General features: G+C 44.3%; 1 protein-coding gene across 3 annotated transcripts in view; it reads right to left on the bottom strand.

Annotated features, from left to right (window-relative positions):
• FAT3 (FAT atypical cadherin 3) overlaps positions 1 to 18,594 on the bottom strand; it is a gene marked incomplete at both ends in the record, with an annotated part of 518,093 nt that overhangs the window by 78,276 nt on the left and 421,223 nt on the right. For all 3 annotated transcript variants that reach the window (XM_079787123.1, XM_079787124.1, XM_079787122.1), the window contains 5 exons: positions 152 to 380; positions 2,874 to 3,032; positions 4,059 to 4,255; positions 8,727 to 12,800; positions 17,754 to 17,964. In XM_079787123.1, the coding sequence (XP_079643249.1) occupies positions 152 to 380; positions 2,874 to 3,032; positions 4,059 to 4,255; positions 8,727 to 12,800; positions 17,754 to 17,964 (4,870 nt within the window). The remainder of the gene's footprint in view (positions 1 to 151; positions 381 to 2,873; positions 3,033 to 4,058; positions 4,256 to 8,726; positions 12,801 to 17,753; positions 17,965 to 18,594) is intronic.

Genomic DNA, 18,594 nt, shown 5'->3' with positions numbered 1-18,594 from the left:
ACTCACAGTATCAGAAGAGCTGAAATGTGGTTCAGTGTACATGTTCTTGGTAAGGAACCAGAATGGGCTGATGAGACTATTGGAAAGAAAGCACCCGAAAATGTGTTGAATCCCTGGACAGGGAGACATCCCATCGGTGCGACTGACTTACCAATGTCGGGATCCACAGCTTGAACTCTGGTCAACAGAGCCTTCGTGGCCGTGTTCTCATAGACACAGGCGTGGTAGTGGTCGGAAGAAAACACAGGGGGGTTATCGTTCACGTCTTCCAGGATCAAGTGGATGTCAGATTGGCAGAACCTGCCACCCCCGTCGGTGGCCCTGGCGACCAGGTTGTACGCAGGGACTCTCTCCCGGTCCAGCGGTGACGAAGTTTTTAACTGGCCTGTGAAAAGAAATAGCCTGGCTTTTCAAAAATTGTCTCAATTCTCTGAAAAGCAGAGAATTTATATAAAGAATTCTATAAAGAATCCCGATAGAGGAAGGACCAATGATATTGGGCTCAAGTGTCTCATAATTTTGAAAAATAGAAAAAATACGACTGAAAGCATCAGGGAAAAAATTCTGTGATTTTGGATGCAACAACAAACCAACGGCAGGACCTTCAAATTAATTAATGCCACTGTGAAACCTCTGGGATCGGGGGTTCCTCCTTTTGGCTACATGGAGAAGCTCCGTGGCTCCTTCGACCTCCCCAGCTACGTCTCTGGGTTCCTGCTGTCTCCAGAGAAAGCACAGCGAATGGGCCAGGGTCTGAGTTCTCTGATAGTCAATCATGTCAATAACCTGTAGACCCAGAAGGGGAAGGCAGTCTCTCTGCTTCCTGTTACTCAACATGTTTTTGCCCCATCTTTTAGAGGAAAACAAACAATCTCAACAGAGGCTGGTGATAGCACAAAGAGGACTTGAAGGAGCCCTACTGTGCCAGGTGAACCCTGCTAGCTGGACTGTGCAAGGGCCCATGGTTGGTGGGGAGGGTTTCCAGTGGAGAAATATTTGGGGAGCTCAGAGAAGCAGCTATTAGCAACCAACACGGAGGTAGGGTATGTATTTTAACCACTGGGAGAGCTGTACTGGTGCTGGGTGTCAGCCCCCCCACCCCCTCCCCAGCCTGGAGATTCTGTGGTTGTTATTTAGAATTTAATAGTTAAGCATCAGGACCTGAATAAATGCTATTTGGTGTCAAGTATGACTCATGAAGTATTATTATGCTTAAATAAAATGAGCAGGCGTTATGTGGACCATGCCAGCCCGACTCATAAAGCAGTCCCTCCCATGGCTTCCTTGCGCCAGCCAGTTCTCAAACATAGGTTAGATCAATTCCCTCTCCTATTCCAAAACCGCCAGTTTTTTGGTTGGGCATTCAAGACCCTCCGTGATGTGGCTGGAAGTTATTTTCCCCAGCACTTTGGTCACAAACCATTCCACAACTCCTCTCACCAGTGGCAGTGCTGTCCTGGCATTCCCTGGATGGGCCTCGCCCTCTGCTCCTGCTGCCCCTGCAGGGCCTGTCTTACTTCCTTACTAGGATCCTGGCTCCATTCAAATGTCAGCTCTTCTTTAAAAGAGTTTCCTCTTTCCTCTCAGTAGAATATTACCTACTTCTTCCCCTGAGCCCAGATATATCTCCCCTGATATCTCTCCTGGGTCACTCATTTAATTCTGTCTATTATTATTATTATTATTATTATTATTATTATTATTAGCTTACTGGTCTGTCTTCCTCACTTGACATGATTTGTTTTGCTCATCTTGGAGTCTACCACAAATATGCCATAAGTCCTTTTATGTCAACTAGCTACTCAATAAGTGTTAGCTATTGGATACACAAACATCAGGCACATATGGACAAGCAGTATATTTTTAAGTAGCTCAGTGCCTCCAAGTAGAATTAAGGTGCTGTGGGAGTGAGCAAGGAGGAACCACTACCTCCTGGAGTCTCAATATTTTGTGGTTCAATAGGACCAAGACAACACTGGAAACATGCAAGTTGTTCCATCTGTATTCTTCATTTACAAATTTCCCGAAGATGAACCATCCAGTGCACAACACTGAAATAATTTACCTCCATAGAAAATGTCTTTTCCATTAGCCCTGGCCTTCAGTGCAGGCATCTGCTGTGGCGTACATAACCTTTCACTTTTTACATTTTACCTGAATGTGTAAGCAAATCTGAGGGCTCATAACTTTGGAGACAGGAATGTTTAATAAAAACCAGACAAGTGTGTTAATACGCATCGGGAAGGGACCCAAAAGGGATTTCAACAGGGAAAACTCTCCTTACTGTGCATTGCTGTCTGGTTTGCATGGCAACTTGTGTTTCTGATGTAATTCTGTTTAAACTCTTTGTAGGGCAGATGCTTTAACTCAACGACTATGAGAAATAGGAGAAGCAAGTAGACCTGTCTGATTTACTTGATGCTAATAAATGTAAGTAAGTCAGAGCAAGTTTATAAGCCAAATAAAGTTTGTGTGCTCCAGAGCACCCATCTTCAGATACCATGCACAATTAGGTGTTTTTTTTTAAAGAATAGTTTATTAATTTTTAGAAAGTAAGGGAGAGGGGGAGACAGAGAAACATCGATGTGAGAGCACACCATTGCTAGGCTGCCTCCTGCATGTCCCCTACCAAAACCCAAGCATGTGCCCTTGACCAAGAATTGAACCTGCAACCTCCTGATGCACAGGATGATGCCCAATACACTGAGCCACACCAACCAGAGCATGTACAATTAGTATTTCTTAGAGCCCAAGATAGCCAGGCATCATCTAAAGGCTCTTGTATATTAGTGAGGCACTATCGATGTGACCATATGAGAGCTTAACTTCTCTCCTGGATTAACAATGATATTTATCCAAAGAATAAATGTCACCTTACCACTTTCTGGATCTAGAAAAAATTCACTGTGTCCAGATCCATAGAGTGAGTATCGTATATCTCCATTGGATCCAATATCGGCATCCTGGGCACTGACCTTCAGGATGATTTTATTTGAGGGAATGTCTTCGGGAAATAATGCTGTATATGCCACCTAGTCAAAGGTAAAGAAACGTAATCAAATCATTAGTATTTGTGGGGCAACTGCCATAGGTAGCATGCATTCAAAAAATTTAGATGCATTCACATAATTTAGCTTCAGCTATTTTTTTTCCTGTATCATAGAACCATCTTATAATATATGATGAAACATGGTATGTCTCTTGCCCTGCCCCTCCCATGCTCACTCATTCAACAAATACTGATTGAGCACTACAATGTGCTAGGTACTACTTGGATTCTAGGAGTACAGTGTTGAGTAAAACAGACAAAAATCCCTGCCCCTGTGCAACCATGACGCAGGTCTCATATTGATCACGGTCCTCTTTCTGTTAAGCACCAGTGAATCCCTGGGACCCTTCAACTTTTTAAAAAGCCACTACTAGCATTTGGCATTAGTATGAGAGATTAAGTCTATTTGCATTTTTTCTAAGCTACAGAACACCAATATTGTCTCTGGGCCCAGATGGTGACTAAAAGAAGAAAGGTAAATGAATAGGGATTTAATTTCAGTCAGAAGAAAACAAAGCCTAGTACTGGCACCTTGCACTGACTGTCATGTTTGGTACGTGACAGAAAAGCTACCTCATGACGAGCTTGAAGATCTGGGTTCATTGTTAACATGGCCATGAACCAGCTGTGTAAACTTACCAAAAAAAAGTAATTTATGCTTTTGAGGGGTCCATTTCTCTTTTAGGAAATCAATGGCTTAGACAGAACAGACCTCTAAGGTCCTTCATGATTCCTTTAAAATTATTTAATTTCAGGACTCATGGTTTTGTTTTTTGTGGGCAAAATTATGTACCCGATTCATGCTACCTCCTCTATTCTTTCCATGTTTATAATATTTCATCCCAGACTCCAACTCCTGGCCTCTTATATCCAATTGGAGCTCACTAACTAAGCAGGTCAGAGCAGAAATTAGCTTGGCCTTAAGCAGAGAAGGGAAATGGGTCTTGATTTAATTTTAGAGAAGCAGAGTAAAAGGGAGCAATATATCTGCTATAGCCACAAATCTTACCTGATCACACACTGGGCTGTTGTCATTCACATCGCTGACAGTCACTTCCACCATGGCCTGTGTGACAAAGAGCCCGTCGGTGGCCGTGATATTGAGGAAGTAAGCGTCTTGTTCTTCCCTGTCTAGAGGTCTCTTCACATAGACCTTCCACTCACTTTGCACCAGCCCCAGGGCAAATCTTCCTCGGGGATTCCCTCCTGCAGTAAAAAAAAAAAAGTTTTTGAAGCTGTGCAGTGACAGCGAGAGGCCAGTGTAGGGTCATCCAGGTGCCCCGTAAATTATATCATTTATGATACTGAACAACAATCGATTCTCACTTCCTTTTGATCCTTGTGCAAGAAAGCCTGGTATTTATATGCTTGGCTTGTGTGGAAAGTAAAACAATAACTTTCAAGAGAATAAAATGCACTTAGAGAAGCCGGAGGTGAGCTCTTGTTTAGTTCCCCTTAAGGACAATCAAATTCAAACTGTGAACAATCAATCCTCTTCTCAGGATGATACAACCGTCTTTCCACTTTGTCTCAAGAGAGGATGTAATACACTGTAGCTCTTGTTACCAAGACAATGTCATTTGCTGTTGATAATCAAGGAAAGGCAGTCAGTTCTATTGAAGAACCTTTTGTAATTTATGGGGGTGACATTGGTTAATAAAATTATGTAGGTTTCAGGTGCACAATTCTATAACACATCATCTGCATATTGTATTGTGTGTTCACACCCCAAGTCAAGTTTCCTTCCATCACCATTTATTTCCCTACACCCTCTCCTACCTTCCCAACCCCCCTTTCCCTCTAGTAATCACCATACTATTATCTGTGTCTATGAGTTTTATTTTTTCTTAAGCCCTTCACCTTTTTCACACAGCTCCCTAACCTCTCTCTCCTCTCCTCTGACAGCTGTCAGTCTGTTCTCCATATCTATGAGTCTGTTTCTACTTTGTTTGTTAATTTTGTTCATTAGATTCCACATATAAGTGAAATCGTATGGTACTTGTCTTTCTCTGACTGGCTTATTTCACTTAGCACAATACTCTCCAGGTCCATCCATGCTGTCACAAAAGATAAGCTTCTTCTTCTTCTTTCTTTCTTTTCTTTTCTTTTTTTTTTACAGCTGGGTAGTATTCCACTGTGTGAATGTACCACAGCTTTTTTATCCACTCATCTCCTGATGGGCACTTGGGCTGCTTCCAAATCTTGGCTATCTATATATATAAAAGCCTAAGCGACCATCTCAACCGAACGGACTACCAAACAGGATGCATGGGGCGACTAAGCCAGCAGGAGGGTTAGTGAGGGGTGACCAAACACCTGAGCAGCAGGCTGCGTGGGCAACCAGGCTGGCAGGGGGGTTAGTGAGGGGTGACCAAACGACCGAACAGCAGGCTGCGTGGGGCGACCACGCCAGCAAGGGGGGGCAGTGAGGGGCGACCAGGCTGGCAGGGAAGGGGACAGTTGGGGGCTACCAGGCTGGTAGGGGGGGCAGTAAGGGGCAACCAGGCCAGCGGGGGGTGGCGCAGTTGGGGGCGACTAGGCTGGCAGGGGGGCAGATGGGGGTGACCAGGCCAGCAGGGGGGGGGGCAGTTAGGGGTGATCAGGCAGGCAGGCAGGTGAGCAGTTAGGAGCCAGTGGTCCCGGATTGTGAGAGGGATGTCCGACTGCCGGTTTAGGGGATCGGGCCTAAATCGGCAGTCAGACATCCCCCGAGGGGTCCTGGATTGGAGAGGGTGCAGGCTGGGCTGAGGGGATTCCCTCCCCCCCGCCCCCCCCCCGTACACAAATTTTGTGCACCTGCCCCTAGTTATAAATAACACTGCAGTGGACATGGGGGTGCATAGATTCGTTTGAATTAGTGTTTTGGGTTTCTGCTATTAAGGAATCTTTTCATGAAAGATTTGTCATACAGCTGTACTCTCCCTATAAGGACTGGGGTTTGGGGGAGAGAAGTTTGTATGACCAAGGAAGACCCATTAGTATTAAAGGGCCCTAATGAGGGGTCATTGAAGGTGCAGTTCAAAGATAAGCACTACAATTAGATCAAATTTATCAGAGCAAAGCTGGGGAAAGAGGAAGAAAAGGAGAAGAGGTGAAGTGGAACAGCTTTTGATGAGGCTGAAACACTGACCGTGGTCCCAGCAATACTACTTCCAGCATCACTGAATTGTACGGTGACAACAGTGGCTTGCAGAAGATGGGAACAGGAGGGAAGAAAACTACTTGACCTTCCAAGCCCAAAGAGGAAAATAATGTCACTTCAAACTTGGAGGAAGACTGAACTAGACAACTGGCAAGGAGCCTGGAATTCAGTGAAATCATCACTGTTTCCCTGGTTGAGCCATTTAACAAGTATTTATCACCTGCTCTGGGCCAGACTCAGCTCCAGGCAGTGGCGCTACAGCAGTGGACAAAACTGACCCAAATCTCTCCTGGTGGAACTCACATTCTAGTGGGGAAGACTAACAGTAAACAAATAAATAAGGAACATATTGCATCCTGGCTGCTACTTCACTGAAAAGGTGGAGCCAACTTGCCTTCCTACAATGAATCTTTGAAAGAGCCCAGGGCAGAGCTCCTGGTCCTGCCGAGGGGATGGAGTGGGAAGGGAGGAATTTTGAAAGCCAGCCTGCGCACTGGATTATAAGGCATGGTGGGGGGTGGAATCAGTCCAGGGGTCTCAGCGGCGTGGGGCTAACACAGGATGAATGGACTATACTAGGCAGACAGTGCAGAAAAGGAGGGAGTGCACATTCCTTTAGGGCAGTGGGCTTGTGCTGGGAGTGACTGTGCCTCCCTCCCCCACCCCTCAGGGGACACGTGTCAATGTCTGAAGACATTTTTGAATGTCACATCTGGGGTTGTGAGGTGGAGCTACTGGAATCTATTGGGTAGAGGCCACAGACACTGCTAATCATCCTACAAGGCACAGAACTGCCACCTGTGACAAAGTCATATCTGCCCAGAATGTCAAGGGTCCAGGGTGAGAAATCTGCTCCCGAGAGGCTCAGGGTCGTCCCTGCGAGATCACTTTCCTCCATCACTGGCTAGGATTCCGTTAGACTGTGGTTGAATATTCAGCATGCACAAATTCAACCTAGCAGATGCTTTTGGTGCAGACCCACACTGTTCTTTTGTTAAATAAAATGATTAATGGTCCTTCGTTAATCTGTGGAAGCACAGCCAAGTTGTGCTACATCAAGAGCAAAAGTTAAATCTCATTAAACTCAGTTGGTGGTTGGCACTGCTAACAGTAACAGTAGCTTTAAGCTACTCTGTTCTCATTACCTTGGTAAAGTTGATAGGATGGCCCCTTTAAATCTTCCATTCAGAGACAATGTATAAATAATTAAAGCTGAGTAACAGTTCTTCCAAATAGAAGAGTATCCCTTAGAATGCTTAAGAAGCTTTTTATCTGCAACTGAATGCAAATAAAATCAAAGTGATGCTTTACTCACCTATTTCTCTTTACCACTATTGCTCATGTCTTTACCGCAGAAACATACATTTTAATAAAAAGGAAGTCATCAGCTAAAGCATGAAATGCATAAATAGCTTTAAACAGAAAACAATCAAGCAAACAGTTCCATGAAGAAGAAGAGTAACGTGGAGAAGTGTGGCAGTCGCTAGCACGGACGCATATGCCCTCCCGTGGATCTTATTCTGCAGTGATTAATTAACTTTCCCACCAACGTACTTAAGCAGATTCTGTGTCCTGGGGGCATTCTAATTAATTCATTTTTCACGGTGAATAATGTAGTTTTTCTAAAGGGAAACCACCTGACTACAAGTATTGATGGATTCTTTAAGATCTTTTGGCACTTTGCTTATGTTCTGCCTTTGAATGTCACAACATCAAAATGCTCGTTTTAAAACCCCAAAATAGTTTTAGGAAGACTGCTCCCACATCACCAACCCTCTCCTCTTCGGAGTTTAAGGCCAGTCGCCCCCGGAAAGCTGCCCCTAATCAAGACACCCCTTCTTCACTCTGACATGAAGTCCTCAGGCTCTCAGAGCAATGGTGACATACTTTGTGCCCTCTGGGTGACCGCATTTGTCTATCTTGGCTTTCCCATTGAACTGCTACTTACTATTTGGAAAGACAGGAAAGGGATCCAAGAAAAATGAGCTGTCAGGAGAAATATCGTTGGCTTAGGGTTATAACATTATTATTTTTTTTTTTAGCAGAAGGTCAAACCTGGCTCTCTCATTTGTTAATGTGAACGTATATGCGTTTTCATTATCAGAGGAAACTTGTAAGTGAAGCTTACAAGGGTCAAGCTATTTGCTTTTTTCCCCTTAAAAATGCAGGGAAAAGAATATAGTTAAAAATACATCTCTTATATATTTTTTTTAAAATAACAGCAAAAAAGAGCTGTTGTTTTCATTTCTTCAGCTGAGAAGTTTGGCTGGACTCCATTTGCAATGATAAAAGGTGACTCAAGGCCTGGGTACCAATCTGGGTAATCAGTTGCAGGCAAACCAATCAACGCCAAATTAAGGCTGCGTGAGGAACTACCAACAACCGTATCTACTCAGATCTCTTCCTCAGCCCCAGAACATCAATACTCTTAACCCCTCATCTCGCCTTCCTTCTTCCCTCCTACTCTCACTGCCTGCCACCTTCCATCTCTAGAAGGCAGAGCCCATAGTGAAAACCAAGGGTGGTAAGACTGACCTGTAATGTGGTAGCTCACTTGGCGATTAATGTCGGAAGTGTCTCTGTCCCACGTGCTGAGGACGGCTACCACCTCGCCCGGAGGGTCGCTCTCCTTCACATTCCCTTGGTACACCTCATGGGCAAAGACAGGTGCGTTGTCATTTATATCTGTCACCCTGACAGAGACCAAAGCCGTGGCAGAAAGAGAGAAGGCCTCCCCAAGGTCGGACGCCACCACGGAGAAGGTGAATGAGGGGTCTGTCTCGTGATCCAGGTCCTTCAAGGTACTGATCCAGCCGGTGTTGCTGTCAATATTGAACGCTTCCATTACCTTTTCGGGCTGGGAATCCGAGTGCAGGGAGTATGTGACCTGCCCATTAGCTCCCCAATCCATATCGATGGCTCTCACCTGGGTGAGTTTGGTGCCGATAGGCATCCCTTCCATGATCATGGTCTCATAGCTTGACGTCTCAAAGACTGGCTTGTTGTCATTCAAATCCAACACCTTGATGTCCACGTCCGCAGTAAACACAATGTCTACCTTATCTAGGGGTATCGTGGCTGCTACTTTAAAGTGGAACGCTGGGCTGACTTCATGGTCCAGGCGTTTGTCGAGCTTGATGGTGCCCGTGTCCTGTTCTATGACGAAGACACCCCCTTTGTTATTTTCTGGACGTTCCCCATTAACTGTGCTAAACTGGACATTCTGACTGGGCAAAATCCTTAGGGTGTCCACCGTGCTCCCAATGGCGGTATCTTCTGCAACAGTAAAAGAATACTGAGACTGGGTAAATGAAGGCAAGAACGTCTCAGGGGGCAAGACGTGGATGTAGACGGGGATGAGGGAGTGCTTCACTGGAATGCCCCCGTCGACTGCTTTGACAAAGAAGGACAGCACTGTGTTTCTCAACTGGTTGAAATTGCCCTTGGTGACCATCCAACCGTTGTCAGGGTCGATTTCCAGCAGGTCGGCCACAGAGACCGAGGCCTCGCTGTACAGGGAGTAAGTAATCCTTGAGTTGGCTCCATCATCTGGATCCACGGCCTGCACCTGCGTGACCAAGTGGCCCCGTCCCACGTCTGCCCTGACGCTGGCCCTGTATTCCACTGTCATGAACTGGGGAGCATTGTCATTTTCATCCACGACAATCACCCTCACGGTGCAGAAAGTCGTTCTTCCCCCACCGTCCAGGGCCCTCAAAAAAATACTGATGTCGCCTTCCAGAGGGTTTTCCCGGTCGAGCCTTTCTGTTGTCATGACTTGTCCATTGCTGTCTATGAGGAATCGGTCTTTAGCGAAGTCATTGATGATGGCATAGCTGATCTGCCCGTATGTCCCTGGGTCCCCATCTGTGGCTCGAACGTGAATCACCTTTGTCCCAGCAGCCGCGTTCTCTCTAACCTCAGCTACATAGGTGCTTTGTGAAAAGGTGGGGCTGTACAGGTTAGCCCCCAGTACCCTAATATGCACCTGTGCGGTGCTAGTGAACAACCCGTCAGAGACCGACACATTGAGACTGTACAGCGGCTCCATCCTCTGCTTGCGGTGGTTGGATAGTGTGATGACCCCACTCTTGCTGTCCATCAGAAAGCTTGTCCGGTCGTTCCCAGACAAAATGTTATATTCCAACCGGTCGAAGTCAGAGCTGTCTGCATCGGAGGCTTGCACACAGGTCACAAAATGGCCCCGGGGGGCTAATTCACTCACATAGGACTCGTAAATGAGCTGATTGAAAACCGGAGGGTTGTCATTAATGTCTGAGATGTAGATATGAACCAGGACCTCACTGCTCAGCGATGGGAAACCACTATCGGTTGCTCTGACTTTCAAAGTGCAGTGTTGCACTGACTCGTGGTCCAGCATCCTCGCCGTCAGGATTAAGCCACTGGCGCTGTCTATGTGAAAATAATCGGTGCTGTTGTAAGTGTCCTGGACAATCTGATAATGAACCATTTTATTGTTTTCTGAGTCCACGTCAGTGGAAACAACTTGCAAAACAGGCGTCCCAATGAGGGATGCTTCTGTCAATGTTGTATTGTATGTAAGCTGGTCAAAAACAGGGGCGTTGTCATTTACATCATTAACTAGCAAGTCAACGGTGACTTCAGCCCTGGCACCGGTAAGGGCATCACTGGCTCTTACTGTCAACTTGTAAACAGGTGTAACTTCGTAATCCAAAGGGCTAACGACTTTCAGGACCCCAGTGTCAAAGTCTATGTTAAATTGTTTATAAAGATCCCCATCAATAATGATATATATGATGCCTTGGCCTTCTGGACTGGTGGCATTGATGCTTAGAATAGGGGTATCCATTCCGATGTCTTCGTTGATGGATGCTGTATAGAAGGGCTTATCAAACACAGGCATCGCTTTGTTGACTATAGTGATGGGAAGTTCTACGGATGTGGACAAAGAAGGTTTTCCACCATCTTTGGCTAGGATGGTGACACCATACTCGATGTTGGACAAGTCAGAGTTGAATGCTTCTTTTAAAATAACATTCCCCGAATTAGGGTTAATTTCAAAGTGGCCATAGTCATCCTGTAGGACATAGGTCACTTCTCCATTTGCACCTTTATCTTTGTCGATGGCTGTCACCCGGTAAATCGGAGTCCCAGGCTCAGCATCAACTTGCACAGCAGCATAGTAAGGGAGGCCCACAAAGACTGGAGAATTGTCATTTATATCTTCGATGCTGACTCTGACCACCACCCTGGCCACGCGCAAATGGTCCATTTCACGGCTGGCTTCTACTACCAGCTCGTATAGCTCCTGTTCCTCACGGTCGAAGGGGACTCCAGTGGTCTGGATGACTCCTGAGGTAGACTTTATCTTGAACTTATTTCCTGGGTTTAAGATGCTATATTTTAAGGGCTCATTAAGGCGATTTCCAATGGCATTGACAATAGCAACTTTGGTTATATTAGTGTTGTTCTCTGAGATTGAGGTGGAGTAAAAGCTTTGTGTGAAGTGGAGGCCGCTGTCCATGGCTTCTTTAACCAAGATGGTGACCATGGACGTGCTGTAGAACTTCCCGTCCGAAACCTTAACGATCAGCGCGTAGTGGTCTTTGGAGAGGTTGTTGTTTTTTATGGAGAGCACTCCGGTATTTGAGTCCATTACAAAGTGATCCACGCTGCCTTCCAGTAGGCTGTACGTCAGTTCGGGGGGCACCTCGGAGTCAGGATCGGTGGCACTGACTTTCAGAACCTCCACTCCAACGTAGGTAGGTAGGAGCAGGACAGTCTCAAACACAGCCTGGGTGAAAACAGGCGGGTTATCATTCACATCTGTCACCTCTATGCTGACTTCAACGGGACTCTCTGCAGTCAGCTGGGGGCTGCCACTGTCTCTCACGTGCACGTGGAAATGGAACCGGGAGATGGTTTCGTGGTCCAGGGTGGCAATTGTTCGGATGGCCCCTGTACTGGAGTCCACCGTGAAGAACTTCTTGGCCGTGGACTCGACGATCTGATACACAAGCAGAGCATTCCGGTTGCTGTCAGCATCGGTGGCCCGAATTACCAGGGGACTATTATCTAGGCTCCTGACAATGCTATTAACTGGGGCAGCCTCACTCAGGCTGCCCGAATATTGAGAAAAGAGAAAAACGGGGGCATTATCATTTTCATCAACAATCTGAATATTGACGGAGACGTTGGAAGCCATTCCTGCCATGTTCGTGGCCTGTACGGTGAGTTGGTAAGAGGAAGTTCGCTCATAATCCAGTGCCTTCCGGGTAGTGATGACTCCAGAGTATGGATTTATGGTAAAGATCCCATCTACGTTTCCATCTTTGACGTCATAAATGAGGGTAGATTGACTAATTGCAGAGATCAGAATGACCGATGTTCCAATATCAACATTTTCATTTACTTCTGCTTGGTAGTCTTTGTGAACGAACTTGGGGTGAGAATTATCAGACATGGTGACAGAAATGCGCACAATTGCGGTGGCAGACATGGGCGGGGAACCCTGGTCTGTGACTTTGACTGACAAGACAAACTGACCCATAGTTGTCATGTCTGGTTCTTTGGAAATGGTGATGATGCCCAGGACTGGTTCGATCTTAAATGTGTTCCCAGTGTTCCCTACAATATGGAAATCAACGGGGAAATGAGTTACAATTGGATCATGTTTTGAACATTAACTTTTCATCTAAAGGCTACTTGACTGCAACATGGCAAGCAAAAAGCAATTTTTCATAATCATTCCATCTCATTCTGAAATAAAACAAGAGACTTCTCTTTTAGTATTCAAAAGCAACTGAAATGAGTTTTCTGATAAAATTGTGAATTTCAGATCACTATCTTCTTAATCCAGGTTACCAACAACAACATAGCACTGTGTACATTAAACCTGGTGAATAAAAGCTTGCGCGAGAGACTTTTCTGTTTAAACTTTCTTATTCTCAGCCTTGTGAGAAGAGGACCAGACTGGGCTGGCACAGGCTCATGCCACTAGTGAAAAGGTATTTTCACCTAAACCATATTCTATGTTCCACGTTCCGAGGAGGAGGGCTGTAGAAATTGTTTTAGAACACTACCACACAGTCATTGGGTTTCAGATTAACCTAAAGGTAAGCTTTACTACATGGAATTGGTATCATTCCATGCTATCCAAACCGCATTCATCTGAAACACTATTTTGGTGAGGGGGTTTTGCTCAGGCAAGGAGAATTCTTCCTAAGTCACTGCTGGCTTTGTAAGTCATGAGGATTTTTTCTGACTAACCGATTCTCATTTTCCCACATCCCCAAACACACACATGCACACACAGACATCAAACTAGACAAATAATGATAAGGCAGTTGCTCCAATCTGTAACCGCTCTAGTCGCCAAATATTTCAGAAGTTTCTGGCGAAGTAGGAAACTGTCGATCATCGGAACCAGCATCCAAACCAAAGACTGGAGGTGTAACCCTTCTGAGACTGACAAACTGGTGCCCGCTTGGCCACCTCTGAAATGGGAAGGGCTGGGAACCTGGAAACGGTGCAAGGTTAGAGCTCTGTCTCAGACACGTGCAGGGATGAGGGGTTGGGACTGTGGAGGAAAACTAAAGAGATGATAATGGGGAACACATAACTCGAAGAATGTAAAGAATGTAGTTCAAAAGTGGTGGATGGTGTGGAGCAGCATCCTTCACCAAGTTGCTTTTGCTTCTCTCATCAGCCTCCCTAATGCTTCGCAAGGAACACAGATGCTTGTGTGTCGAGATTCGTTTAAATCCAAAGTTAATAATCTTGGTTATTCAATTATATTGGGGTTATTCTTTCTTTTTGAAGTACCGCAGCATGGCAGACACATGGAGAGTTTAAATGTCATCATTAAAGAAGGCAGTTATATAATGTGTCCATTGAAATATATAGCAAGCACAGCTGTATACATGCTTCTTGCTTCATACTTACTAAATAAACTTTTCCATGTCTGCAAATGAAAAAGTCATGTCCCTATAAATCCGTTTCTGTAAGATGTTTGCTTATTTTTAAAGAGAAAGTAAATCTAACAAAGAGGTAAAGAATTTGATTCTAGCCCCCAAATGTTGGGATGATCTTACTTTGCCACCTAAACATGACCATCCTGTGATGACAACAAGTTCAATGATCTCATAAGCAAGCTTGCAGATTTTCAATAAGCAGAACTGTGCAACTGCGTGGGAGTCGGACCTCTGATTCATAGATCCTCACAAGGAGGCAGCAATCATTTCACTTCAGCACCTCAGAGGAGAAAAAATATAGACGTAGCTGAGCATTGGTTACCTTCCAGCAATGGCACCAGCATGCAACCCTGAAAGATGAATGCAAGAGAGCACACAGTGTCCCTCGGTGGAGTTTCCAGGTAAGTCCTTCCTCACTCTAGGCACAGCAGATTTCTACATGCCCAGCAAGATACCATGGCAGGGGCAAAGAGGAGCCAGCCTCTGACCTTGAGTAGACCTTCGTAACCCTGCTGTTACATGGTTGCTGGCTGCTCGTTACACGCCTGCTCGTATGTCAGGTCCAAAGTGGGCTCTCTGCTCTTTTCCTCTTCAATGCACTGTCCTATATTCTTAGAGTCCACTCCTGCTTGTTCTCTCCTGCTACACTTAAATCCTTGGAAACCAACCTTTGCTTGTTTCTTTGGAGTCCACAGCTTCTTGTAGCCTTTCGGCAACTGGGCAAGAGCTGTGCTTATCTTACCATTATTTATCTAAACAGCACAGTACCTGGCACAAAGAAGGTGCTTGATAAATATTTGTTCAGATTGATTGGGAGGAGAGATTTTAAACGATTTTTAATTCTCTGTCTGTATATATCTTGGGATACAATACATCCCCATCCTAACTCAAATCTTAGTTCTGGTCTCCCCTGTACTGCCTGGTCTCAGAGCCACACACACACAAGCCACTGTTGGCACCAGACATAAAACCCGAGTTAAACAGAGCTGCGGTCGCCAACCTTTCAGACCTCACGGACCACTGGTGGCCCGCGGACTACCGGTTTGTGACTGCTGAAATGTGACCAAAGCTCTGCACTAGAATTCTGCCTCAGTCCTTCAGGCCAAACTAAAAAGCTCCAGTAGTTACTTACAAACCAGGCAGGGGAGTGATTGCATGGCCCGCTAGACAACAGAGTAAAATCTTGCTCATCGGAGGGCTGTGAGAGAACTTAAAATGCACACTTCACACAACCACTTGGCATTTGCTTCAAAATGCTGAAGCCTCCGGGATCCACTTCTCTCCTACCCTGATCTGGGAAGAAACTGGCCAGGTAGGACCAGTCCAGGTCAGTGTGGGCCTATCTATCTGTCTGTCCATGAAGGGGCCCAGCAACCACCTGAGACTTATTGTATCCACTGTAATTCTCATTAGCTTTGTACACATACAGTCAAAGGCTGTTTTTTGAGTTACCAACCGTCCCTGTGGGTTTCTGGAAATTCAAGTGTTCTATATAAAAGGTGTTTTGAGGAAATAACTTTTCTCTCTAGTTTTAGTGAACTGTGAGAGAAACGACCAAGTGCTTTCTCTATGCACAGAACCAGGCTGTCCTCTGTGGAGGTTAAAAGATAAGGGAGACAGTCCTTTCAGCTAGATGGTAATTTCCTTTTAAATTACTCTTCAAGAACCTCCAATTTGGTTTACAAATGATCTGGCTATCTGAGAGGAGTATAATAGTAGCCTTCCTGACAAATATAAACAGCAAGTAGGCACTCAGACAAATGCTTAGACAAAGTCAAGTAAGGAAAGAAGACATAAAACCCTATACCTAAATGATTACAGTGACATGAAGCAATGTATATGCATGAGTGAATATGGGGAAAATATATGTTAGGGGAAAACTGTAGAAAGAATATAAAGAGTTATTGGAGTAGGTGACATTTTCTAGGATGTTACTGAAACATTGCTTTTCTAAAAAGAAGTTTCTCTACATATTATTTGTAGAACAAAAGAACAAGAATGAATAAACTAAGAGATATAAAATACCATCTTAAAAATTATTAATCTAGAAAAAGAAATGTGTGAATTCACTGGGGGCACCTGGCTGTTATAAACCAACGTATTTTACTTTATTTTATTTTTTGTATAGAGTTTAGCACTGACTTATGAAAAATGTGAATGCCTAATGCAGGCGATAATTTTAGGTTGCAGGGATTTTTAAAGAAGGTTGTTGGCTTTTCATTTCCCACTATTTTTTAGTCCAAAAGTGTCATTCTAGCATTCATATTTTTGTTCCACCAATCACAAAAATGCTCCCCATTTACATCAAGGGAAAGAAGCTTTGCAGTGCTGGCAGGAGTGGAGACAGCGTCTGGCACGATGCGTGACAGACATAATGTTGCAGAACATTTTGGAAATATGTGGCTTGAATATTCCAAAGAAGAAGGAGAGGAAAAGGGAAAATAGAGTAGATTAAGGATATTCGTAATTTTTAGGTTCACAGTTCTATCCTTTCCTCTCCTTTGATAGAACATTTATGTCTTCTGTCATCAATTTTTTTAGTGGTCCATCCTCAAACCATCAATAAACTATGGTCCTGCTTATAGATGTTAAAATCAATTTTTTAAAAATCTCAAATTTAACAAAACAAGTATATTTATTTATTTTTAAATATATATATATATACACACACAGTTATATATATACATATAGACATGTACATATATATATCTATTTTATATATATGTGTGTGTGTGTATATCTATCTATCTATATCTATCTATCTATCTATATCTATATCTATATCTATATCTATATCTATATCTATATCTATATCTATATCTATATCTATATCTATATCTATATCTATATCTATATATATATATCAGAGAGGAAGGGAGAGGGAGAGAAAGATAGAAACATCAGTGATGAGAGAGAATCATTGACCAGCTGCCTCCTGCACACCCCCGACTGGGGATAGAGCCCGCAACCCGGGCGTGTGCCCTGAATGGGAATCGAACAGCAACTGCCTAGTTCATAGGTCGATGCTCAAGCACTGAGCCATGCCAGCTGGTGAGTCTGTATTTATTTATCTGTTGGGTTAAGCAGGCAGTTTAGTACCTACCAACTACTCTGCTACTCAGATCACTTCCAATGAAGTGAATTTGTGTCAATGTTGGGGCATAGGAATCTCTGAAGCCCACAGCCCACCCACTGACAAGTAAACAAAGACATGTGAGGTTCATTCACAGAGCTGCCTGGCAGCCCTCAGATGATGGGAGGCTTTGTTTTTTTTTTCAGTCTGTGACCATGACTTGTTGACCCATAAGTAAAAGACACCGAGCTTACTACACATTTCTTCTCTCTTTTCCATTCTAGAAAAACCTGAGATTGAACCCAATAAAATGCAACTCTTTCCTTGCTGTCAATGATGGAAAACATATGACTGAAATGCCAAGAACTTTATACACCACCATCATGCAAATGGGGCAGTTGCTTGGCCAAAAAAAAAAAAAAAAAAAAATCAGTTGGAGATGTTCCAGCCATAACCACGTGAATTTGACAAGGTGATAAATACTGGAGGGTCCAGTGCCATGCATTATGCTGCAATGAGTGCAACAGCTCTCACCTGCTTCTATGGTATATATGAGTTCTGCATTTTCCCCTTTGTCTTTGTCCAGAGCCGTCACTTGCAGAACAGCTGATCCCAGAGCAGCCGATTCAAACACAGATGCTTCGTACAGTGGGTTGGTAAAATAAGGACTGTGATCATTAGCATCTTCCACATTCACAATGACTCGGGCCAAGTTTCTTCGATAAGGAAACTCCTGATCTCTGACCTTTAGGCAAAATAACAAGAAGCAGTAGGACTAAAATCGTAAGTTGCAAAGAACTCACATGGCGATGTCTGTAGTGAAAACAAAATGACACAATGTACACAAAGTGTTTGACCCAGTCCCAGGCACATAGTAGGTGCTCAATAAATGGATTTATTATCAAGTCAGATGATAAACTGAGAGCAGGGACCACATCCTCTTTATTACTCAGTGTTAGGCCTGATGGTTTGGTCTGTGTTTATGGAACTGATGCCTGGATATCACAAACACAGCAGTTTCTTCTGGCCCCCCTCACACAGCCACTACCACTCATTTGTGCAAATAGCTGCTAATCGAATGGTGGATGGAGCCTCTTCTAAAGAGGAAACTAAAAAGTGGAATTAATGAATGCAATGTAGGCACTGTCTTTCATTCATTCACTCATTCATTCACTCATGCATTCATTCATCGAACACTTATTGCCACCTATTATCTGTTAAGCTCAAGAATTGACTCTGCTGGTTCAATGGTGAATTAGATGCAGTCCCTGACTTCAAGAACTTTATAGTTGACTGGGGAACGCAAACTAGTAAACAGACAGCTCTACTGCCCAGTGGTAAGTGCCAGGATGGGACTAGTGAGAGGCACTTCACT

This window comes from Cnephaeus nilssonii, assembly GCF_951640355.1.
Source record: "Cnephaeus nilssonii genome assembly, chromosome: 13".
NCBI classification, from domain to species: Eukaryota; Metazoa; Chordata; class Mammalia; order Chiroptera; family Vespertilionidae; genus Cnephaeus; species Cnephaeus nilssonii.
This window is presented reverse-complemented; position numbering and strand designations above follow the sequence as displayed.